Source organism: Acyrthosiphon pisum, chromosome X (genome assembly GCF_005508785.2).
Source record: "Acyrthosiphon pisum isolate AL4f chromosome X, pea_aphid_22Mar2018_4r6ur, whole genome shotgun sequence".
Lineage (NCBI taxonomy): Eukaryota > Metazoa > Arthropoda > Insecta > Hemiptera > Aphididae > Acyrthosiphon > Acyrthosiphon pisum.
This window is the reverse complement of record NC_042493.1, coordinates 68,941,970-68,969,260: the sequence shown is the minus strand read 5'-3', so window position 1 is coordinate 68,969,260 and position 27,291 is coordinate 68,941,970. Positions and strand designations below refer to the sequence as shown.

Below are 27,291 nucleotides of genomic sequence, written 5' to 3'. Positions count from 1 at the left end.
TATGTGTAATGGTTTATATGTTGTAAAAACAAAAATAATTTTGCAACGAGATGGGTTGCAATATATTTTAGGTGCGCAGTACACTGTGAAATATTAACAGAAATATTTGGTTTTTAGCAATCGTTCACCTCAAATTGGCCTCGTGTCTTGTGGTTGGCTGTGGATCAAGCCGGTTTACATCTACTTGAACACCGATCTCGAAATGCGTTGTGTTCATACGAATACGACAGTATATTGAGTTATAGCCCAGCCGTCAATTGTCTGATGATAATTACGGGCAGCGACAAAAAGCAGAGCAAGATCATATTAACCACTTCACAGGTGACGTGTTTTAATTATGAACACTTTTTCGATAAAAGCCGCTGCAAATGTACCCCGTAGGAGTTGTAGGAGCCTGTATTCAGTGGGCAGTAATGCAGTATACTGTATAGCCATCATTGATGTGAATAGGGTCCTCGAAAAGTCAAATGTGTAATAGAGCATAAGCTATATGGCCTCACTTTATAGTTATAGACATAGAAATACAAATTATTATTTACGTAATATATTTCATAATAGTTTCCATATTATATTATCTTATATCGTATCATGTCGATACCTAAAACTCGTTTTAAAATAAACAATTTCTCGGTAAAGTCGTAAGGTCATTTCGTGCGGAACCGTGTGGAGAAAAATTTATAATAACGGGAATCGTGAACCACCCGGTCATGTCCCATCCAAGTCCCACCGTTTTAGAAAAAATGTCCTTCTCCGCCATTTACGGCGGCCATGCCGGTCGCCCGTACAACATAATAATATTATGATGACTGCCACAACCATAATAATAATATAGTTACTAATAAATTACTATCGATCGAGTTGGATGTTGTATCGCGATAGTCTACGATTGTAATTAATAATAATAACAATAATAAATTACAGGCGTTCCAAGTGGCGAACCTGATCCGCGAGTACACGGAAGTGCTGCAGTCTCCGCAGGCGTTCAAAAAGCGCGAAGGAGGCGCCGGCGGCGGCGGTGGCGGCCGCAAAAACGGTCTGAACGGTTCGAGCTCGAGGCCGGTGAGCATATTGCACAAACCGGCGCCGGCCATCGAACTCCAGACATGATCCGAGGACCGGCGGACGTCCGATCGGCGGCAGCACCAGAAGAATGGTAACGGCGATTGTTGATCGGGCAAAAGCTTAACAATAAGCGTATATTGTTATCATTGTAATATTATCATAATCAACAGTGTCCCCCGAGACTCAAGTTCCGGCTCGTCGTCAATCACACCGCGTTGTTAGAAATATTATGTAACAATCAAGAATTAAGATATAATAATACTCGTAATAGTATTATATTCTTCATTCGCGGTAGCAATAATATTATTATAATATGTATATCGAGTGTTTTGTGACTGTAACCGCGCAGTCGCATATTAATATCTATATTGTGTATGAGATTTTTTTTTTTATATAATGGAAATTCAATGCGAAAAACGCGATTTTCTCGGAGTAAATCGATTTTTATGTATAGACAAATCCTGTTATAATAATAGGTACAATTCGAACTGTCGAATTTTAAACATTTCACAAAACATAATATTGCAACGAAAATTATTGTAAAAGTTGGTTAGGTAGGTATCTTGCATTTCACGTGTAAATTTTTCCATAGTAAATGATTCAACCGAGCTAATAAATTGGTAAACTATTAGAATAACAGACTGTCAAATAACAGCTTCGGTAACAATTATTATTATTATTACTAGCTGTATACAAATAATGTATCGATTACAACAACTGGACCGTAACGGTAATGCAATAAATCGAGTGATTATTCAAAACATCTTACTACCTGGTGCCTATGGACTAGTTAATTTCATTGTACTTATAATGGCATCATTATTCTAATAATATTATATACTATATAGTCACGATTTTATAAATTCCGTTTTTTCTTTTTAAATCAATGTATGACATATTGACATTATTGTATAGTTTGTCATTAATACAATATAAGTTAAATATCAATAAATATAATTTTTAATTAAATTATTTTAATCGATGTATAAATATTTATTTAGGTAACTTCATAGCTAAAATTTACTAAACTAAATTGTATATTATAATATGCGTATTGTATAATAGTATAATTCGCAACGTGGAGCGTGGCAACGACGGACGATGATGAAACGACGATAACATTTTAAAATTTCTCTTCGAACCCCGTCCGAGTGGCGTATTTAAATATTTACATAACAATAGCATGGACCAAATATTATAAATAATATAGACGAATAATTCCAGTGAGATGAAACATAGGTACTTCTTATACCTATGTTACTACCTATGTCTTATACCTAGTGGATCGTTTAACTTTTGTTATCCCAGTTCTTAAATATAGCTCCAAGTACTCACACGAGTAGACAACTCGTCTTTTGGACACTCGTACACAACCGTGACATGGGATTTATAGACGCCCTCGTGTATAGGTATTCATATAAAATATTTTATACTTTAATACCAATACAGATGGGGACCCTTTTGCGTTGTGTACTGTTTCGGACGACGTTGAAATTATACTATACATTTTTAACCCCCCCCCCCCCCCCACCAATATAATCGTCCATCGCATGTTTTCACACTCCCCCCCACCTACCACCCCCACCGTATCTAATGTTAACACAATTTAAGTGCATTATAATTTCTGTAGGATGTAAGCATGTAACGCATATATTATTATACATTTATACTATTATTATGTAAGCAATGTTTTCCATTATTTATTATTATTACCTTATTCACTTTTGATATACCTACTATATTATATTATAATGTGTAATTTTTATTAAACAAATGTTTGATGTTCAATTGTTACTATAATCTTTCAACGAGCAGATTAACAACAAAAACGGAAAAAAATGAATGAGTAAGAAATATTGTTGTTATACATTTTTTGTAAATACCTAATGTGATTTTTATTTTATATTTTTCTCCATTATTATTCCCGTAAATATTATGAAGAAATTCGCCAAATACTGTTATGATAATGATGTTGAATAATTTTATATTATAATTTAAAAAAAAAAAGGTGTTATATGTTCGTCTATATACCTATTACAATACCAGATGAAGGTGTAGACCAATTTATGTATTGAGTGTGCTATATTATATTAAAAGTGCCACCAAGATTTTCCTAAAGTATTTATATATATATTATATCTATGCGTCATGTAATATATAACATTGAATTAAAGAATGTCTTGTTTTCATTTAACTTACCTTATCAGTTCCGGTCGCAGTCAATAATATACCTAATATAAGCTGTCAAGATTTATACATTTTATTTATAGTTACATAATATATTATTTTACGTTAAATCATAACTCAACATTGTGATTAAAATATTTTAATGCCGACTTTTTATTTAACGCACAAGTTATGGATACATAGGTACCTAATATTATTTGCAATTACTGTACTTTTAACCCCCTCGGAGTTGGTACTCCAATTAAAATAATGATAAAAATTCAAATGTACCTTATCAAATTGAATTATTTTATTTTATTAAAACCATTAAATTAAACAGTAACTAAATGAATGCTCACCGGCGGGTGCTATGATTAAATATGTAAATAAAACCCAGCGAGCGTGATAGAACGAGACAGTGAATAATCAATAAACTAAGATTTTCAATTTCTGTCTTTATAGATAATACTATTGTGTTCTATTTTTAATGCATACCGGTATAAATCATAATGTGATCATCGATTTCTGAAATGATATTATATTTAAAATTGTTTATAACTTGATTATCCCTACCAGATACGTGAGTGATAAATTCTATTAAAATCGTATTTACAACTACACCTCGACAAAAAACCTGAGCGTTTAGCCATCTAACACAGATGTAGAATCGGTCCATATTATAATACTTTACTTAAGGAGTATAGGTACGCGGCAATCAACCGCACAGGCTGAAGTTACCTTATGCTAATTACCTAACTAAACTAGTGCTAAGGAACCGCTCAATTCTAGGCGTGTATCGTTTCGCTTTAAAGGAAACTAATCTGCTCAAGGAACATACAAAACTAGGCGAGACTGTTTTCAACCAAAAACGTACCTACCATTCGGCATTCTCTTTTCGATCAAAATCGTAGATACTTATTCATATGAAACTTCTAGATATTTAGTTTGGAATTTGTACGACCTTACGCAAAATTTTTCAAAAATCCCTTACAACCGAAAAAAGCATTTTCCTCATATGCCGTTTCCCCAGCCCCACACCAAACTAAAATTACGTTTTCGCTCGAAACATTTTATTTATAGATAAAGGTGTTAAATTGAATAAGTATCTAATGCGAGCGAAGCGTCCAAATTTTTTTCAGTTTGGGGGCCCCTTCAAATATTTCCCTGTAACATAAATACTACCTACCTATCCACATCTGATTTAGCCGTTGGAAAATGAATTAATGTTGTAATTAATTTTAATAGGAAAGACTTAATGGTCTAACTATGCTCTCGATCAACAAAAATGATTCAATTACCTACTCTTGATGAAGTGCTGGTTGAACTATCCAATAAAAAAAAGGATACCAGAGTTTTTATTATAAATAATAAGTAATAATATAATATATATATATTCTGTCAGTGTTGGGGAGTAACTTAACTTAAGTTACAAGTTACTGTAACGAAATTACTTTTTAAGTAGTTTGATGGTAATTTAATTATATTTTATTATAAGTAATTTATATGTAATTTAAGTTACTTTTTTGTAGTAATTATTACTAAATTACTCGCTACTTTTTTTGGTATAATACATTTTATTAAAACGTATTGATAATATTATGTTATGTTATTATGTTATTATATTATGTGTAAATATTAAAATATATCATAATATAACTTATAAGTTATAAGTAAAATTTTCTGAACTGTGATATTTTTGCTATAGCTATTGCTATAGCTATTTGTCATTTGACGATAAAGTGTTACTTTTTGAATGGAATTATTATCTTTATTCTGTGTTGTATGGTTTCGGACGGCTCATCGTGTCAGCGTCTGTGCGTACAGCGGCGTTGTCAGTGGCGGATACAAGCAAGCCCGGATTAAGTGAGGGGGCAGATGGGGCCATGGCCGCCGGGCCTCGTTTAATTGGAATTTATTTATGGGCCTCATATTTTTCTATTACTTCTTTCGTTATAGGCTATACATTGCATAAATCACTTAAAATAAATCGACGATTAATCTGCTGACGACATTAGTTTCAATTACCTATGTCAAATAAACCTCTTATAATAATAATAATAAACAAGAAAATTTGACTGCGTTTATGATATTGGCATCAGAAAACGACATTCTTTAAAAAATTCATAATGAAATATCTATTAATAAATTTGTCAAACAAAAGTGAGGAAAAAAAACTTGTAAATTATAAATTATAAATAAAGTGATCCATTATTCCTTATTTATTACTATATGTGTACTTATATATATTTATTATAATAGGCAGGTATATAATAATTAATAATATACCTATTAATTTTTTTTCGTACATGGGCCTCATTCAAAACTTTGGCCCCTGGGCCTCAAAATGTCTTAATCCGGGCTTGGTCCCCCCTTGGGCTGTCTTTACACGTTATTTTTTATCATTATGTTTGGCTAATCCAAAAGTTTATTCAATTCTTGAAAATTCACCACCACCTCCCCTTTGGACGACTTCTGGATCCACTACTGAGCGTTGTTGGAACTATAATTAATAATAATAATAGTGTATAAGGCTTATATTCATATTTCTTATTGTCATATTGACAACATGGTTATTAAGCTACACTGATATTTAAAAAAAAAGTAACTTCTATTGTAATTGAGTTACTTTTTAAACTCAAAAGTAATGTAACTTGACCAAATAAAAAAAAGTAACTTAAAAATAACTTAGTTACAATTTTGATAAGGAATTAGTAATGTAACTTAATTACCCAAAATAAGTAACTTCCCCAACACTGTATTCTGTACATACTATGTGCATATTAAATAGTATTTAACTGCCTACTGCCATGAGTTATGTAAATCTTTGTATTTGTTTTGTTATTTTGCCTATTGATATTATAAATAATAAGTAATAATATAATATATATATTCTGTACATACTATGTGCATATTAAATAGTATTTAACTGCCATGAGTTATATAAATTTTTGTATTTGTTTTGTTATTTTGCCTATTAATATTTATACGTGTAATGTGTTTGATTGTTATGGAAATGGGTAGTTTTAAAGAGAAGGTTTTAGCGTTGGTTATTTTTTTGGAAACTATTCCATCTCGTTGAAGCTATACACATCTGGTAAAACGCAGCACAGTCATTTTTAAAGGCCAAATTTGCTGGATAAAATATATCTTTCATTAAGGCAAGTGCCAGAAAGCCAAACTGATCAAATACCTTGTTCAGGTTAGATAAAAGGATACGCTTAGGGCCGTTCTTACAATGTCCAGTTAAAGTTAAAGGACACTTAACCGGCGGAATTCAGTTGTTGATAAAATCTGTTATCAGCCAGTTGGCGTTAACCGACACTTACCTAACCAGACATCGTAAGAATAGCCCTTAGTCATCTTATTTATAACTTATATTAGCACTTACAATATCATAAAATATGAATTCATCTTGGCCAGTTTTACAATCTAATCCCAGTTATTTATCGGTACCTATTTAATACACAAATAATTGTTGAGCTACATCCACTGTTGCTATCGTTTCAAATGTAGCTTTAAATGTTTAACGTTGTAGATTAAGATCTAACAAAATGGCCTTATTAGATATATATTATTTTCTTTTGAATAGTTTTTTTTTCACAAATCGCTTCAAATTCAGTTTCCGTAATCGTCACACTACAATTCATAAAATAAACAGAATAACAGACACTATAGCTTCCTCATTACAGAAAAAACAATATGGCATCGCATCATTCCTCGATGTTGCACAGGCCTTTGACGCGATGGTTTCCTTTACAAAATAAAGAACATCAAATCTCCTACCGTCTACACTCTACATGCTCTTCAAATCCAATCTGTAAGTCCGCCAGTTCGCAGCCGTTATCGTTATATCTTATCTGCCTCCTCCAAAATACAAGCTAGAATTCCCCGAGGCGTAATCATAGCTCCTATTTTCTTCAACATAATTACAGCAGGCCAACCTACTTCCACTATTACCTTTGTTGCATAACATGCTGACGACAAAGCGATCATTTCAATTTATGGAAATCCAATCGTTGTTTTAAACAGGCTTCAATCCCACATCACTCAAATTGAAATTTTTTGTAAAAACTGAAAAGTTAAAATAAATTAATCAAAACCTTGTCACATCACTTTCTCACTAAAACCAGGCTTTTGTCCTCGATATTAAATCACTCTCAAAAACATTCAAATTCACTTTCACAAAACCACTAAATATCTATGACTTGACTTTGATAAAAAAAACTAACATGGAGCCTACACTCCACTAAACTCAAACTAAAAAACTCCAGTTCAAAAATTATTTGCTAAAGTTTACGTAAATTATATTTAGGTAGGTAAATTATTTATGTAAACAATTATAAACAATTATAATTTACCTCAAATAACAAAAATAAAATAAAAATCTGTTTACCTATAAATTATAATTATACGAACAATATTATTTTGTAACAAATTTTATAATATTAATATAATACTTAAAATAAATGTATTCAAAAAAAGAAAAAAAAAGAAAAAAAAGAAAAGAGAAATCTTATGATTATTAACAAAGTGTTGAGAACAAAATCCTAATAATAAATTTAAGAACTATAAATATGATAATTAAAAAATTATAGAAATAAATATTATATTATTATAATGTTATAGGTAATTTATAGGCTAAGAAAAAATAAATAATCTTTAAAGTAGTAACTACTATTAGTTATTAAAGAAAACTAAATAAAAATAATATTTAACTATTAATAGTATCTCACGGTGTTATTGGTTTGAAAACATGTTATTATTGAATACCAAAGTAGGTACTATAATTACTATATCAAAATAAAAAGTAAAATGGCATAATATATTTAATAGTATCAGATAGAATCATTTCAAATAAACTATGTTATAATATTGTTTTAGATCATCTTACTATATTTTAATATTTATCTATATTTACGAGTAAATATTATTGTTTGTAAATTGTTTGTGAAAAATACTAAATTAAAATTAATAAAACGGTCTTTATGGTGTTTTAATATAAGTATTTAAAGTTTGTTAAAAATACAAAATACTTAAAAAAAAACATTAAAAATATTGTATTTAGTATACCACATAAATACTTGTATTTGAATACTTTACAAGACTGAATATTAATAGGACTGGAAACAAGATCTGTTACGGAAAGTTAACAAGCGATTGTGGCGACAAAATTGAATAATTCACTATTTAGAGATCGAGCCACAAACGCTCGTTGACTTTTCGTAACAGATGGTCATTTTTTCATATACCATGCACCATTGTTCGTTTCCAATCCTATCGATATTGATTTCAACTTTTGAAATAAATTGTATTTAATGACTTATCATAAAGATAGTAGGTACAAATTACCAAATACTGTCAAAATATTAAATTTACTAATTGTGCAGATCCTGACTATAGCATCTATTATAATTTGATGTGGTCACTCTCCAAAATAAAAATCACAATTAAATTATAATAACAATAATTTTAAAATTGGGGGTGCTAATACCCCCTAAGCCCCTCCCCCTATTTGCGCCTATGTGGCATTACGGACTTTAAAACTGCCGTAAAAAAAATTGTTAAAAAAATTTATTTTAAAAGTACTGAACAAAAACATTATTCCTACATTCGAGGTAAAAAGACTGTTGGAGTAAGTCCATCATATGAAGAGGAACCAATACGAATAAATGTACTTAAAAAGCAAGCCAATTTGGAAAGTATTGGTTCAGCTGAAAAATTACCCAAGTCAAATCACGTTAAACATCCAAAACAGGAAGACTTGAGACGTTTATTAAAATTCTTCACAATGCCACCTGATGCTCAAGACTTTTATGAGGATATTTTTACTGAAAATACTAGCAGTATTAATCTAATAGAGGATTGTCAAGTATATGATGAAGATGCATAGATAAAAATATAAAATAAATATTAATAAAAGTACCTAGTCACTTTTTGTTCATAATTTACAAAAGAATTTCTTATAGATTTAATAAATACCAAGTGATATAAGTGTTAGTAACATGTAAGTTCCTAATGTTCTTTTGCTTCATTAGTTTATAATAAAGGTGGATAAAGTTGTTACTCTAAAATTTAAAATAATTATTTTGTTTAATATATTTAGGTAATTCAGTTGTTATTATTACAAATACTCAGAAGGAAATGTGTATGTGATCATTTATAATATAGCTTTGCATTAAAAAGACAAAAGTTTCATTTTTATTGTTAATATTTGTTTATTATTAATCATGCTGATTTAATATTAATTAATAAAAACACATCATACTTAAAAATATTATATCTTATATTTTGTCCTATCTAACAATTTTATTCAAAATGGACTTTTTCCGGAAATAGTATGTTGTGCAGAATATGACTTTTTTTAACCTTTAAAAAAAACAATTAAGAAATTAAATTGGACAGGAATACATTTAAAAACAGAAGAATATAAGAAAATTTTTAAGATTTTTTTAAAATCTTCAGATATGGTCTACACCAATTAAAAATATCGTAGTTTGATGAGCACAAGCCTGGAATTGACATAATAATCAGAATATTAGAGATCTATTGGAAATCGGCCGGCTGATTCCCGAAGTCTTCTCACTTCAGTTACGGTTTCTGAATCTATAATAAATAAATTAACATTAAAAATTTATAATTAAGTAGTTAAGGCATATTACCATCTATTTGTTGTGTTGTACATCTTCTTGTAGCCTGCAGCGGTAAGCCGACTGGTGGGGTGGTTTGTGGTGCCTGCAGTGGTAAGCCGACTGGCGGGGTGGTTTCTGGTGCCTGCGGGGTCTCTTCTGCCCGGACTGGCCTAAATCTTTGGTATATAATATCATTTAACTCTTCAATGAGCCAGTTGATTTCCAATAGCTGTCTTAATCTTCTGATTACTATATCAATTCCGGGCATTGCAAACTATGAGATACGGAATGGTATAATAATAATAATAATTTCGTCGCGTGTAATATCGACACATGCTACATTTGGTCGAGCGTCATTTTATCGCATATAGGTATATAGCTAGTGTTAGTAAAGATATAGGTATCAATAAAAAAATGTTAAAACTTCAAAAACAATACTATAAAAACGTGAACGTCGTGAACTCAAAAATTAACCTATTAATAATGATTAATGATAAACGACGACTGTATTTTCGCAAGGGTAACGAAAGCAAAGTTAACGGTTTGTTCACTGTTTACTGATACCTCCTGATACGGCATATCACGGTACATGAGAGTAAACCACGATTATAAAGAACATATTATGTGATTGAAAAGAGAGATAGAAGTAATTTTATTTGTAATTAAAAAATAATATTTAGCTACACGTTCTTACTATTCTCAGGTCTGTTTGAAGAACGGTTTGTACTTTTTTGTGCTAGAAAGCGTAAAATATATATAAAATATATAAAATATATTGATTCAAAATTTAAAATATTAAAATACAATAATTAATCAAATCAATAAACTGTAAAAAAATTATTCATCCATGGTTACGAAAAATATTACAATTTATAAAATGTTTTGATATTATTTTTGTTACATAGCTAATATAATACAAAAATTAGATAACACTCGGCTATTGTGATAATTAAAGCTTCCTCGCTTTCACAGAATGTATTAAATATTTAAATGTATGATTAGTATAAAAATAATAATTTTAAGAATATAATGTTAAATAATATGTATTAATTGTTATGTTATTTTTTATGTAAAGCAGTAGTATAAACTATAAAGAAACAAAGTTCAAGGCCTTACAAACAACATAAATTATTTGTTTAATTCAAATAATTGTATTTTAATATTGAAACAGAAAGTTGTATACAAATTTGGAGAAAAACAATAGTAATTTAATTATTATTTCTTTATATGCTTATATGCATTGATATTAATATAACCAGACGAAAACAACAAATTGTCAAAATATTTGAGTATTTTATTTTAGTTATTATAGTCCCAAATCAGTCAAAATCATTTAAAACAGTGTTCAGTTAATTAAAGTTAATTTACTATGACAAACAATCAGTAAACATTAAAGTTTTCTGGTTAAATATTATTAAATTAACTATCAAAAATATATTAGAACTAAAAGTTATCTAAAGTAACTGCAAGTACTATTAGTATGCAATTTTGAATCTATAGATATCTCCAAATATTCCTAAACAGAAATGTTTAATATAATAGAATAATATTTACCATTGAAAAACCAACAAAATTAAATAAATGCATTAGACTTAGTACATTAATTACAAATATGATATAAGAAACATACTTATTTATCTTACTTCATTCACACTACATGTACCTATTAAATATTTAACAATATTTAAGAAATCAGGAACTATAGACTACAATAAAAGTATAATATATATACCCTCATATGTATTTTTCATACAAGTTAATGTATAGAAAACATAAAAATAACTCATTAATGATAAAAATAAATTTAGTTACAAAACATAGCTTAAAGATAAAGTAACTGTAAATATCACCTATAATCATAACTTATTGTATAAATCATAAATGTAAATTAATTTTACGGTTAGAAATTTTTTTTTTTAATACATAGTTTAATGTACCAGTAAAGATAACATTATAATATTTTAATAAGAAAAATAGCATACATTTAAAAAATAATATATCAGTTAGCTGATGTTTCTCCTCTAATTGCCACGGATGTATTCGAACCAGACCTTCGTTTCTTCTTAGGCGGTAGCTCTTCAGGCTCATTTGGTCTTTTATTACCAATAATGTCTTCATCGCTTTCCTATATCAATGATAAATAACATTAAAAATACAATCCTTCATTAATTACTCAACTTAATTCAATTCTACTTACATCTGAATTATTTTGTTTGCTAAGCATATCTTGAACTTTCTGCACATTGAGTCTGAAGTCACGGGTAGCAGTGAGTTTGAGATTGTTTAACAAGTTTGGATCCTATTCGTTGAACATAGTTTAACAACACATTGTATTATTATATTTATATAATATAATCAAAACTACAGACTCGTAAAACATTAAAAAAAATATTAGTAAAATAATAACCTTGCACTTTTTCCCCAATTTAGTAATTAGGTTCACGAATAGTTCCAATTCAGTAACTACTCTGGGAATGTAAGAAGCTTGGCGACGGGTTTGATTTTTTAATTGAACAGACTTTTTCTCCTTATCTGTTAATGGTCTATCGTACTGAAATATAAATGTGAAATTTATTATGAACATTGTTGGTGAAATATAAATTAATTAAAAGTATTATACCTCTATGAACATGATAAACTTAGAAACATTTGGTGACAGTTGATCATTGACAATTTCGGACAATTTACCCAATCTAAAAGAATGAAATTTAACATTATTATACACAGTAAAATATTTAAAAATAAGAGTTTACTCAACAAAGCTTGCTTGTACACCGGTTCGTTTACGGTTGAACGCGACAAGAAATGTTTGGTGACCACATTAATCGTCCGATAGACTTGGTACAATAAATTGAAAACAGACTCTGTACATTGACCCAGTGGGATAACTGTTTTCGTGAATGAAGTTGCGGACAAAACCACTAAAACAATACGATGACAGATGGCTTTTTCTCGAGATTTCAGTCGGTCTTGACAAATAATCTTTATTTTTCTTTGTGATGCATTTAACTCAGCCTTGATTCGAGATAAGCATTGCATGACATAGTTTAACTCATTGCACAAGCTTTGACACAAGACAGGACATACCATTGTTCTGTTCCAAGTTGTTATTAATCTCAATGGCTTAATTTGTGATTGGTTGGTTTTATGAGACTATTGAAACATAACAAAGCAAAACATTTAATTAACAATAAACACACCATAATTAACTATCAAACACATTTTAGTAATAATATTTAATAAAAATACACTGTTTACCTATGTTTTAATAAAATTAAAAATTAAAATATAAAAAAAAAAAAAATAATTGGGTTAATGTAGGTAAACCTATACTTTTGGAATTAGTCTAAATTAATAAGAGCTAAGTACAAATAGTGATAGTTACAAAGCAAAAACTAAAGAAAATATCATTAATAGTGGACAATTTAAAAATGCTAAATACATAGATGATGTTTACAATATGTGTAAACAATTAGGAAATAGCTCATTGGAAATATTGAAGTGTATATGTTACTGGTAAAGTACGAAAATCAGGTAATGTGAACAGTACCCATGTCTATTGGATATAGAAAAAATATTATTTGTAAAACATTTATTTTGTACATTATCTACTTTTGAGTGGATAAAGTGTTATGATGAAATATCAACTGTAGGTAATAATTCTGTAGTAAAATAATAAAATATAAATTTTACTTTGTAGATATAATATTTAAGTATATCATGAATCATGATAAAACGTGTGCACGGTATTGTATAATTTTAAACTTCAGTATGGTGCTATCGGTTTTTGTGTTCACTTATTCAGCTTGTTAAAGTTTTATTATTTTTAGTCTAGTAAAATGTGTTCTCGAAAAGCGAAAATTTTTAAAGTTTCAATAAATTAATTAATGAAAATAATGAGAATTCTGTGTATTTAACAGAATCAAAATATTATGACATATTATTAGAAATTAAAAACATGAATTAACCATGAAAAAAACAAATAAATCATACAGATTTTAAGATTAAAAAGATACGGCATTATTAGTATTGGTGTGGAAGACAAATTAATATTACCAGTGTTAGAAAATAGTACAAATATTCTATATTACACTATAAGAAAAAACATGTATGACATATTGTATGATATACATTTAAGTATTGAGCAAGGTGGAAAACATAGCCAAAGTTAAATGAATGCCGAAGTTAAAAGAAAGTATAAGAATATAACACAAAAATCCTATTTAAATAAGTGTCTATCTAATTAAAATTGGTTGAATGTTTATTTATTTGTTTTAGAAATGTTTCAGAGCACCATTGAAAAGAAAAAAATTACGCTTTACAAGTATAAATAATGAATATTAATGAAAGTCAAGTGTGATCAGTGGTTAAGTAACCTAACCTAACCTAACCTACATTATAGTCCATACGATAGCTGTACACAATTTGGAGGAAAACAGAGTGAGAATAATATTTTTCTGATGAGCAGCCACAAAAAAAGTTATAATACTGTGGAGAGAATTAAAATATTACTTGTGATAATTATTCCTCAAATGATTATGAGGTTTTATATTTTTACTATTTAAAATATTTTCTAGATTAGAAAAAATTTTTTTTTTTTTTTGTAAAACGTTAAGAAATTAAAACATAAATAATTTGGTATTGGTTTTAATTAATAGTTAATACCTATGATGAAACATTACGGAGTGATACCAATTACAGGTTAAAATTAACAATTACAACTCGTCATAATACACTACCTCTTTCACTATGATATTATGTAAATATACTCTGTTCCACGAGAGAACATGCCGGTTTAGTGCATCCCCTGCGTCACTCTCTGATCAAAACCAGTTGCCCTATGGCAGGGTGTTGTGTGGGGATCCAGTTTTGGTCAGTGTGCGGCATGATCTCTTGTAGGACAGAATATAAGTTATATGTACTTTTTTTTTGGATTTCGTATTTATACTTTGCTATTATTACTTTACCCTATTTTTTCTTTGCTATTATTACATTCACTATTTTGGCCTAGACCCATATATTTAAACTTCTCTCGCAGTCGACAAATAATCCTAAATAATATGCTTGATGAAATGGTTTTTATTATCTTCAAACAATTTACTAACTTTACTTATTCGACCAAATGAATAGCACAAATTGTTAATTGTAGTAGCTAACATTATAGGATCTTCTTGGTTTGCCGAATGCATCTCTAGCAAGAGAGTTAAGAATTCTTTGGAGTTATTTGAATTTGAAAATGAATATTTTTCAGCCACCATAGATAGCCAAGTCAATATCTATAGGAAATGAACAGTTAAATTATCATTTTATTACATAAATATTAGTTATAATTACATGTTTGACTTTAGAATCCTTATTATTTTTTATGCCATGACATACAACAGACACACATCCGATTAGATGAGATTCTATTAGATCGTATGTTTCTTTATCATCATTATCTTCAAGTTGGTTAGTAACGTCATCGATTTGATTCATTTGTAATATTTCGTCTAAATATAATCTCATATTACGCAGCACATTGAATATTTCTCCCGATTCATTGTTTGAATCATCTTTGTCTAATAATTGATAATATAATCATAAATTATTTTTCACATATTAGCAAAATCTGTATATACTTACTGGAGTCAGAAAAAAATTTATCCAAATTTTTATAATACGAATTTACAACTTTTATTGTTTGTAAATAACAATCCAATCCCAATTCAAGAACCGTTTGACTGAATTTAATTTTTTCACGAACATCAAATAGAAAATAGTCGTAAAGCAACCTATTAACATTAGTTTGATAAATAATAGATAATATATGCACTAATAATATGAAAGCTAAAATTCTTACTTTGTCAATTTACATATATTTTCGTACAAATTACGAGGTTTTATATCACGCGAAAGCAAATTCTTCACTTCCATCAAATGTGTTTGTACTAGTTTTAACACAAATTCCCATAGTCTTACATTTTGTTTTAATGATACAACATTAAGTTCAGACGTCCAATTAACATTTTTACTAAAACATTAAATTTAAAACTGTTTCTAACCTCATAGAAAATTGTAATTGATAAATATAAAGTAAGTCTTACGCAAGTAATGAAAGAAACTTATACAGTACATCAAAATCTAAATGAATTGCAGGTTCAACAAATTTAGTGGTTGTTCCAGTTGTTTCAGCTTTATTTTTTTTATTTCCTTTATCCTTCTTCTTGTTAGTCTTATCCGATGCCTAAAACAGAACATCATGAATGATATTTCCTTCTAACAGAAAAAACAAAGTTACCATAACAGCTTCTAAAATATTATTGTATTTAGAAAATAACTTTTGTAGTTTTTCACAGCATTCTTTATCTTGGTCAGAACTACACCATGAATTTACTATATAGACCATAAATGCCTGGTAAACACACAGAATTTGTTTGATGACATCCACATATTCTGTTGTATCACAAATTATATCCAGTAAACAATCGCTTTCGTTCTAAAACAAACAAATAAAACCAATAATATTATATTTGAATCAACAAAACACAGATCTTACTGACCACTTTTATTTCGTCTGTATTACATTCACTGTAGAAATTTACCAGTTGACAAAGTAATTGTTTTAATTCATCGATTTTTGTATGCTCTTTATTATCATTAAGCTGCATATTTGTAACCAGTACGTGTTGAGCCAGTAAAATCAACTCGTCTAACGGCTCCTGAAAAAATGCATCATATAATTTAAGAACATAAAAAATTCAGATTAACTCACATGCACGATAGGTTTATTATCTTTTCCTGTGACTATGGACTTGTCAAATTTTAATGATTTTTTGTTTTCTGCTACTACAAGTCTGTTACACCATAAACTCATGTGGTCCAATAACAAACTATTGACACAGACACATAGTTCGTTATTGTATGAAGTCACTCTAATCAATCCTCTATAAAGTGATTGTTTGATTTCCGATTTTTGGTAAAAACATGTTTTAAGTGAATCCAAAATTTCCAAACAAATTGTTTTATTATTTTCTGAACTATCTTCAGAATCAAGAGCTGAATGAATATCCACAGAATCTCGATCAAGAACCATCTATAATCATAAATATTTGTCAAAATATCAGTTTTATGTAGTTAAGTACATTGTACATATATATAACCAATTGTATGCCTGTGACATGTGTTCTTGTCTTGGGAATAAGTGCAGGGATTATTATTTATTTTATTTATTTTTAACTATCAAAAAGTAATTTGAGTTTTCCTTATTAATTTTTTTGAATTAAACAAACTTATGTCAAAAAATCTACTTGGTTTTAGACTGGGTTTAAAGTCAGAAGATTCCATTCTATAATGCAACGACCTAATTTATTAGCACTTAATAATGAAAAAAAAGCCTTGGAAATTTTTTTTAGACTTAACGAAAGCGTTTAACACAGTTAATAATTAAAAACTTATTAAAATTTTTCCTATTTTTGGAATCAAATTGAACAGTTTGAAATGGATAACAAGTTACCTAAAGAATATGAAACAAATGGTAAACATAAAATAGTATTTTAGGAAACAGAAAAAATATAGTAAATAGTAGCCCATGGAAGTATTCTTGGACCAGTATTTTTAATTTTAGATGTAAATAGTATTTTTGTCATGTCAGCACCGAAAGTGTAGTGTTTGATGACGGTTTAAGCGTTGGAAACAGATCTTTTTCCGTCCAGTGGGCGGTAACGTGGGAATCCCCATAGTGCCGGACGGTAAAATGGAAATCCTCAAAAGTACTGGGCGCACATGTCACGCGTATCCTCTGCACAACTAGACACTAAAACTTATACTACGGTCCTTAGTTAGTTCCTAGTTGCACTATAAGTCAAACAATATTTAACATTCTATATAAAAAGAAACCCAGTTCTTTGTTATAAGTTTTTACGCCGTAGGATTAGTCTGTTTATATATTTTTATTTATGTTAGGAGTTTTACTCATGTCGTAGTACCTCCGCTGAGAGGCCTCTTCAGTCTGTCTAATTTGCCTTTTTATTTTTATTTATTTTAACCTATAAACCATCAATTGTTCTTATTGTTTTTTTTTTTTTTTTTTGTAACAAATTGAATAAAAAACATGAGGAACAAAAAAAAAAAAAAAAATGTTAGGATTTTAAAACAAGTACAATAATAAATAATAATGTCACTTTCAAGTTACCTGAGTAAATAATCCAGGCCATGAATCCTGGCTGTTTGTATTCTGACTTAATGTAGTGAAACTGTCCAAATGAACACTACATAATATTTCAATGAATCCCAAAACCGCACAGTGTCTTAACTGATATTCTCTATAAACAATTTTTGATGTACAGATTGAATTATTATGTTAGGATACCATTCAAATATACTATAATAATAATTAGGGTTCGGAACTTATTGCATTTGCATGTATTTTTGTAGTGGCCGTTAGGGCCAGATTGGTATGTATAAGCCCATCGAGATTTTCACTTCTATAAGCAGTCTATAATTATTATGAGCTTATAGATGGCCAATCATATTTTAAACATGAATTTATTTTCACTCAAACTCACACGACCAGCCCAAACTTTAAGCTACCCACCGAGGTAGCTCGCCAAACCAATCCAGTCCTGGTGGTCGTAGATTATTCTAGTTAAGTTATACGTTTGTTTTATGAAATGGCAAAATTAAATACAAAATGTGAATTTGCATATTTTTGTATGTTTCAATATATATGAGCAGTTTTTAGCATAAGTATTTCGCATTTAAAAATTTATATGTACCTGAACAATTATTAAAAACAATTTTTGGATAACACTCAAAAATATTATGTTTAGGTAGGCGTATACAGGTGCATACAGAATTTGAGATTTGGAGAGGCTGAAGCCAGAAGTTCTACTATTAGTATATTGAGTTATGAACTTATCGATAACATAAGTTTCAACTCTTGTGGCTATGAAAATCACAAAAAGCGAAAGAAAAATTCACCCAGTGCTGAAAGCCTGATTTTAATTTTGTAAACATATTTGAATTCCATATTCTCTTTTTGGTAGGAAATAGATTTTCGATTTGACGTACCAATTGTTTAATAAGTATGGTACCAAATAATTTTTATTTTTTTTTCAAAATGCACCTTTACTAGTGTTACTAAAAAAAAAAAATTGATTTCCTACAAGAAACAGACACAAAGAAAACAAATTCAAATATTTATGAATTTAAAATTGGGCTTCTGCGAGTAGATTTTTTTCTTTTGCTTTTGGTCTAAATTAATGGAAAAACGAAAAACTTTCGACTGACTTAAGATGGACTTCTTACTATAAGAAATAATTTAAAATATTCCCAAAAACTCTATTATAGCTCAAATGCAGTTCCCTTTCTATCTGACATTTAAAAAGAAGTATCATTAAACATTATTCTAGATTTACTTTAAGTCATGAGAATACAAAATTGTTAGAAGAGAATGTGTGAGAAGTGAGGTTTTACTTATTTAACAACAATTATAATGTAAAGTATGTATTAAATAAATAAATAATAAATAATATATACTCCGTAAAATAAACCTACTTTGATATGAGTTCTTTTCGTAAAATCATGATGATATTATCGCGCAAATATGTTGATGTCTTTAGGACGGGCATGACTGCACAAGTTACTTTATCAGTCATACCAATTGGTATTTCTTTAAACAACTTCAATATTTCAGTGTTATTCTCGACAACGTGTAACTTTTGGTTCTTACAAAGTTTATGTAAACACTCTAAGACATAAAATACAAATATAATTACCAATTTCAAAATATGTAGAATGTGTATAGTAAAAATCATATTAATTTCTATGTACCTACCTAAATATTGATTAGATTCAGGGTTAGATGTAATAAAATTGGTCAATTTTCGTAAAACACTACCAGTGATAAATGATCGCTTGTGAACCAATGATACTATTATGAACAAACCAAGCTGATGAACTGTGTTTATGATCTCAGCATTTTCTGTAATGATATAGTACAGTAATTAAATATTAAGACTGATGCGTAGATGAACTAACTAAATATATAATATAGGTAATAACTTACTTTTGAATACAGAAGAAGTAGTTCCAAGAAATGATAATCCCAAATTAACAAGACCTTTGAATATTTTTTCGTAACTTGATATTCTAAATAAAAAAACAGTTATTATTAAACTGTAATAATAGAAAAAATAACAGATTTTAAAAACATACTCGCTTTTTATAAACACTTGAAATTGTGTGTAAACATCATATATATCTGTGTAATGAAGTTTTAACCAATATGAACGTTGAGTATTTTCTACTTCTACCAATGACTGCACTACAAGCTTTTTTACCAAATCAATAACCTAAAGCAAATGTATGGAAAAATGTTATCTATTTTAAATAAATAAGTGTAGAAATATATTAATCTCCTTACATTAGCTTCAAAAGGCGCACAGCAAGACATGGTTAGTAAAAATGCCAACATGAATGGACCGAAAACCATGTTAGGAGCACCAATACTATTTTTTATGTACTTAGTTATATCATTAACAAATGAAGAATGCACCTTAGCAAAGTCTTCCAAGAGAAATAATACTGTACTTTCAGCTTCTAAGAATTCTTTTTTCTCGGAACCTTCTAAAAGTCCAATATAATATTAAATAATAAGTAATTATACAATATTTGGAAATTGATATAAATATACAAACTATATCAATGATGACAGTTAAGAGGACGTAATGCAGGTATTTGTTGTCTCCCTCTTACAAATACATAACTTACCAAAATAACTTACGCTCAGCAGATCACATTTAGCTCCTTTGGTTTAAAAATTAGAGTTAATGACCTCTTATAAACTTGATAGTAAGAACATGTCAGTTTTTGAATGTGTTTTTTTTTACAATAATTCAGTTTTTGTGTGAGTTATGAGTATTATTAATTTACATTACATTATAGTAAACTCAAAACTTGCCAAAAAATTGAACCATCGTAAAAAAAAACATACAAACACAGATAATGTTCTTAGCATCAAGTTTCATAAAAGGCTGATTCACTCTAATCGTAAAACTAATGAACCTAAATGCGATCTGTTGAGAACAAATTTGGTATATTATGCACTTGTAAAACGGAGACAACAAATTCCTGTATTACGTCCTCTTAATAAATATAAACCGTACCTATTTCAAGAGCACAGTTTGCGTCGTTACTTTGGTCTAAATGGTATTTATCATCAAAATACTTTTGAAGTGTACAAAAAAGAGTTAAAAAATCTCCACTTGAACAAAAATGTAATATTTGTTGTAGAATAGGTGGGATTTCTAGAGGTTTCATTTGACCGAAGTATGAGCATAAAGTTTTGATAACTAGTTCATGTTCTTTCTCAGTTAATAGTGTTCCTCTATAATTAAATTAATCATAGTTTAATAGAAAATATGTCTATATATATATATATATGTGTGAGTGTGTGTGTGTGTGTGTCGTGTGCGTATGATTTAACCAAAAGAAAATACCTAAACATCAGTGCAAGTGCTACTGAGATGTTGGGCTGAACTTTGAAACGACAAATGTCAGTAATGATCATTTCTTTGTAATCAGCACCTGTCATTTCTAATTCTTCAGTCCTTATTAGTTTGATTTCAGATACTATTTTTAAAATATGAGGGAACAATTCTTTCCAGCTGAAATTAAAATAACATGTCTTACACAAATAAAAAGTCCAATAATACAAATATTATTACCTCTGAACACAGTTTTCATTTGATTCTTCTATGTCTTTTTTACACATATTTATAAATTTGATTAGTTGTTTGGTTGATAGTTTATTTAATTCTAATGATAAACGACTAATCAAACATACTTTCATTTTTTCTGGTATTTCAGCATTATTGATTGCGTTTAATACATATTCGTAAACCTATAAAAAATTAATGTTATTTGTTAGGTACAAAATATGTTAAATATCAATTTATTCATAAACATAAAATAGTAATGGTTCAATATGTTACCCGCTACTTTTTTTTTAGGTATACATAATATATTATTAATTATGATCTTATAGTAGGTACATTAAAATACAAATGTGCATAAAGGTACATACGTTTTCTACAATTTTTTGGGAATCAGGTTTAACAGAAAGTCCAACTAATATATACTCCAATACTTTTGGTCCATCTTCACGATCAATCTTTTCATCTATTAATGAATGTATCTGTAACATATACATTAATATAAAATAATTTTTGACTGAAGTATATTAATAATAAATAATAACAAGGTGATAAAATAGTAGTCTACATATCTACCGGCATTTATATTGTTTTTATTAGATTTCAACATAGGTACTTAGGTATTCAGAATTCAAATTAAGATTAATTATTTTAAATAGAGGTACCTGTGCTATTCAGTAAATAACTAAATCTAGTTTATATGCATCAACACTTATTTAATATTATTAGATCAGGGGCATAATTAGGGAAGGGGATTAGGGGGATAGATCCCCCTCCCAAAACTTTTTTTTACTAATAACATTTTGATCAAAGTATTGATAATGACATTCATGTTTGCTAAAAACGTATATCCCTCAAACCAAATTCCTAATTACACCACTGTATTAGGTACTACAATATTAATTAATGAACCTGCATAATATATCGGAACTAAAAAATTAGATAGAAATTATATTTTTCACTATAGGTAATCTTAATGACAAAAATTAGCAACCAACAAACACTGCTGGCAGTGTTATAGAATAGAAACTATCAAGTTTATAAAGACTACCTGTAATTTAAAATCAATAAATTTCAATAAATATACAATCATTGAATTTGTAAATACCTAGGGTACATAGCCATAGGCGGAATTTGGGGGATCACGAGCGGGCAGTTTCTCTCCAGAAAAATATTGAGAAGGCAAACATATAATTTTAAATAGGTCAGTAAATTGTAATTTATTTTTGCCCCCCCCCTCCAAACAATTAGAGCCAAGTGCCGCCTATGTATGGATAAATAGGTACCTATAATACAATAATAATTTTAAATAAATTTAGGAATTAAATTAAATTAAAATTTTAAGCCAATTATACATAAACAATTATTGAATTTCAACTAGGTACATGGTTTTTTCAGCCAAATAATTGTATTCATTTTAAAATCAATAATACATTGTGCATGGCCATTTTCAACCAAAATCATACCCCTCCTTTTTTGGATGATCCACTTTTCCATCAAACCTAAAAGTTTAATATCTACTTTCTGTTATAAATATCAAAAATTGTTAAAAATATGAGTTGTATAAATTGTATAAAGGTAATAATGTAATTTATAAATTAATAATACCTAATACAATAATACATAATATTTATTTTTTGTCAATAATTATTTGATCAATATATTCAAGTTATTATAAGCAATAAGCATGCTCATATTTTGTTCACATTTATAGGTAGGTGCCTATCTACTTTATTTTATACATAATATAGAAAATTATTAAAAATATAATTGCTCCTTCGGTAATGCAACGCTGCAATTCTTGATGGAAATACAGTATGCTACATAAAATTGGTAAGAATCTTTCATTCAGAACACCTTCATTTCTCTGATGGTGATAACGGGCCTCATCAACAATTTTAAGCGCATATTCATCAGACAATCGGGATTTAGTTATGATTGAAACCCCGATTAAAACTATGATGTTCAGATGCATTAATTTGAAGCGCTGAATTTCAGAATGCTATAGCTTGAAAATACTATGCATTTTAGAACATGTTTTATCATTTCAATGGCAATACATTTCCACAGCGTTGCGTTATCATAGGTGCAATAAGTTAGGTTAATAAAATAAAATGCTTTTATTTATATATATGATTAATATTAATCAAATACCTAATCAATGACAACAATTATATAGGAAGGTTTTGATAAATTTCTAAATTTACATATAAAATAAAGGTAGTTACCTGCCTAAACATTCTATTCTTTTGTTTGGCCAAAAAGTGAATCGGCCGAAAAGGAAAGGGTACAATTTTGGTGGAAAACGGTCTCGCCCACATCATCATAATCCTAAGGTCATTTAATGAATGTATATTTTCAATTTCAAATCATGGATGTAATCTTTAATTACCAGTAGAGATATTTTGCATAACATGTTGTCTCCTGGTCATGTCATATTATTGTATAGGCATAATATAGCTACTGTGGATTGTGATAAAAAAAAAAAATAAATAAATAACTTTAGGTACTAACGGTGTCCAAGTCAAGCTCTTGGGTGACGAACGTTTGAAACTGTTCAAAATCTTCGCTGCTGTTCAACCTGTTGTTGGCAAGTTCCACTAGACTTTTGATTTTCTCGACATTCATCTTTAAAGTTGCCACACGAGCTACTGATCACGACGCTCGTACCTCGAAGGGTTGTTTTGCTCCGGAGGAAGCGGGAAGACGCAATTTTTGGTCGACGCCGTAAAATTGTTTCGATACAATCGGTTGTTGTAATCGTCAGCCACGTACCCACGTCAGTTGAGAAAACACTCGTGTTTACTAGTAAATATTAGCAAATACTTTAAAGTGCCTATATCGTATTTGATATTACGTCAAATCAACTAAATTCACGAAGAGAAAAATTATAAACTACAAAAAGGTTTTAGGTATTTTGTCATTGTGCGTGTGTACTACGTAAATCGGAGGGAAATTTCGAATGATAAAAAATTTCGTTAACATAGATAATCTACAATTCGTGGTGTTATCATAGACGGAGTTATCATTCAATTAAACGGCGGACTTTCTTAAATCTTGGTTCGTGGATATGGGTATAGTTAAAATTATGTTAAAATACAGTTTTTTTTTTTTTATACCATATTATACCTTGTATTATACGTGTATTAAACTTTGTATATTTATACTGTAGGTACTGTACTTTGTACACTGTTGTATTTAAGTATAGTATTATAGATTCATAATATTAAAAATGTCAATATTAAGAATTTTGATTCAATAATAAAAAAAAATATGATGGAATAGGAAGGGTGGAAAGGTTGGATTATTTGAATCACTAATAATTATTGTACCACAAAATACTTATCACACAGGGCTTAATAAACCCCAAAATATTAACTAACAAACAAAATTATGGGATTTGTGTCAAACTGAAAGTTTATGAATTATAATTTTAGATTTTGATTATATCAATGAATGTATAAATATTGGTTTCACAATAATGTCCTTACTTTTGTGTGTGTGGGTATGTGTGTGTATGTATGACAGTATGATGCTGCAGTGTTCGGACTTTTCTAGATACATTTATCTAGATAATTATTTGTTCATCTTTTATCTTATCTAGATAAATAGTTACTAAGTATTTAAACGTCCATCTTAGATAATTTTTTTACTAATCTAAATAATTAATCTAATCTAAATTCATCTAGCTATATTTTTTATTGACAAAAATCGTGAAATTGTACAAACGCATTTTAAATATTTTTACAAATTCTCAAACCAAGTTTATTGTTTATAATAATGTAATTATTTTTATTTATAGGTATTATTATTATTATTATTATTATGTTCCTAGTGCCCAACTATAAAATATACCTAAATTTAAAACCCATTAAAAAAAATTGTATCTTTTTTTTTTTATCTAGATAAATAAGTATTTATCTTTATTTTTATCTGGATAAAAATACTTATCTAATCCGAACACTGATGATGCACAACCAGTTATTGGAGCAGTAAAATGCATTAATCTTCAACCTATAGGTAATAAGCACTTATTATGTATAATCGTCGATCGAGCTCACATTTGGATAAATTATTGACTGTACTTACAAATTATTCAAACAGTTTATTTTTAAAAATAAACTGTATTTATTTATTTTTCAAATTATTACAAAATATGTATTCGAATAATGCCCGCTATATGTACTTAGTATATTATACTTTGTTCAAGCTTCAGACTGTATGGCTGTATATAAATAACTAATTAATAAAAAATAAACACCCATAAAGGCATTTGTCATGACGTTTGCAAGCTTGCAACTATACTGCAATGGTGTAAAATTCAAAACTGGGCATTAATGAGTTAAAAATTAAAATTAAGTTAAAACGTTAAGTTAATTTTAATTAAGTTAATTAACTCGTTACTTTTTTTTTCAAATTAACTTTTAACTTAATAAGTTACTTTTTTTTCAAGATTAACGTGTTAACTTCAAGTTAATTTTATTTCAAAAATATCTAAATTAAGTTAATTTTCGTCCGAAGAATAATGCAAATTTTTGAATGTGTTTTTACTTTGATGTATCATTTTAAATTTCCCCAGTAATTTTCATGGACGTTAAGAAAATCGGAACTTTTCTCCTTTACGGGACACCCATTTTTTTGGTTTTTTTGGGGGGGGACTTAGTCATTTTTTGGGTAAAAAAAATGTTAGTGAAATCAGAATTTGGCGCACGAAGTTATTTTCGAAGCTATAGCTAATTGAAGTTTTAACTTTATATAATAACCAGAAAAACTATCTAACAAACCATATTATGTGTCTGGAATTTTTATTTTTGCAAATTAGCAAATTTTAACTTAACACTAAGTTAAGTTACTTTTTTTTTAAATTTAACCTTTAACTTAACGAATTAACGAAAAAAAATACGAGTAACTTTTAACTTAACTTAACGAGTTAAAAAAAATCGTTAACTTGCCCAGCCTTGGTAAAATTGATTCCGGGATTCTTTCAGTTTTTATATTATATTAGATAGGTAGGTACATATTCAATTTGTGGATTACCACGACCAAACTATATATTATTATACAATCGCCACTACCAATCGTCACCACAACTCATGATGTACACGATACATAATAGTAATAATTACAATTTTATTATATACGGGTGTCTCGTTTTACACGGTTTATCAATTATATCGGTCATTCACGCATCGCATAAATATACGTGTTTATAATATCATCCACCATCCGGCCAGTGTCGACAGATCGAATTCGATGATATTATACTACCTATTTTATAGAATGGGTTGGTTCGTTATTAAATCTTCGCATAATCTCGAGTAACATTTATAATCTGTACCGTCGGTGCTTATGCACTGCGCACTTAGGGCACAATTCACACACGGTTCCAGTGTGCAGAAAAAATATCTTATGTGTGCATAATGAGAGCCAACGTCCTTAATCTTACAGTAATATAAAAATTAAAAACCGAATAAACACGGTTCTCATTCAGATCCACGGTGAAAAGTTGTTTTCGGTCACCAACAATGCCGAGGTATTACTTATCACCGTGCCCTCTGCGTCCATGCGTTGTGTTAATATTATTATTTCGGTGCTCGTGAACCGTACTTACGTAGTTAGTAGGTGCAATGCACGCACGGTGTTTTAGTGTTCACAAATATCGTATACATATATATATATATATGATCTATTATTTACGTGTTGCGGTATTAATAGTATATTAATATACTGTTAATTTT

The 27,291-nt window shown here is 28.8% G+C and overlaps 3 protein-coding genes across 4 annotated transcripts in view; 1 reads left to right on the top strand and 2 right to left on the bottom strand.

Moving 5' to 3' along the window:
• LOC100166280 (myosin-VIIa) overlaps positions 1-2,707 on the top strand; it is a 146,262-nt gene extending 143,555 nt beyond the window's left edge. For both annotated transcript variants that reach the window (XM_008183632.3, XM_003240377.4), the window contains exons 33-34: positions 118-321; positions 922-2,707. In XM_008183632.3, the coding sequence (XP_008181854.1) occupies positions 118-321; positions 922-1,107 (390 nt within the window). In that variant the 3' untranslated portion in view covers positions 1,108-2,707. The remainder of the gene's footprint in view (positions 1-117; positions 322-921) is intronic.
• Positions 2,708-9,469: 6,762 nt separating this feature from the next.
• On the bottom strand, positions 9,470-10,677 carry LOC100572787. The gene is made up of 2 exons (XM_003240375.4): positions 9,888-10,677; positions 9,470-9,831 (listed from the first exon to the last, which is right to left on the bottom strand). The coding sequence occupies exons 1-2, from the start codon at positions 10,123-10,125 to the stop codon at positions 9,764-9,766; spliced, it is 306 nt and encodes a 101-aa protein (XP_003240423.1). The 5' UTR covers positions 10,126-10,677; the 3' UTR covers positions 9,470-9,763.
• Positions 10,678-11,575: 898 nt separating this feature from the next.
• On the bottom strand, positions 11,576-24,521 carry LOC100160133 (Fanconi anemia group I protein homolog). Its single transcript, XM_001952590.5, has 24 exons — positions 24,068-24,521; positions 21,925-22,035; positions 21,566-21,741; positions 21,338-21,505; positions 21,005-21,225; positions 20,263-20,465; positions 20,055-20,191; positions 19,906-19,988; positions 19,675-19,821; positions 19,395-19,587; positions 18,031-18,160; positions 16,612-16,932; positions 16,400-16,558; positions 16,138-16,335; positions 15,944-16,083; positions 15,700-15,870; positions 15,483-15,631; positions 15,192-15,418; positions 14,963-15,133; positions 12,616-13,010; positions 12,478-12,550; positions 12,265-12,408; positions 12,055-12,156; positions 11,576-11,982 (listed from the first exon to the last, which is right to left on the bottom strand). The coding sequence occupies exons 1-24, from the start codon at positions 24,179-24,181 to the stop codon at positions 11,857-11,859; spliced, it is 4,059 nt and encodes a 1,352-aa protein (XP_001952625.2). The 5' UTR covers positions 24,182-24,521; the 3' UTR covers positions 11,576-11,856.
• Between the last annotated feature and the right edge of the window lie 2,770 nt (positions 24,522-27,291).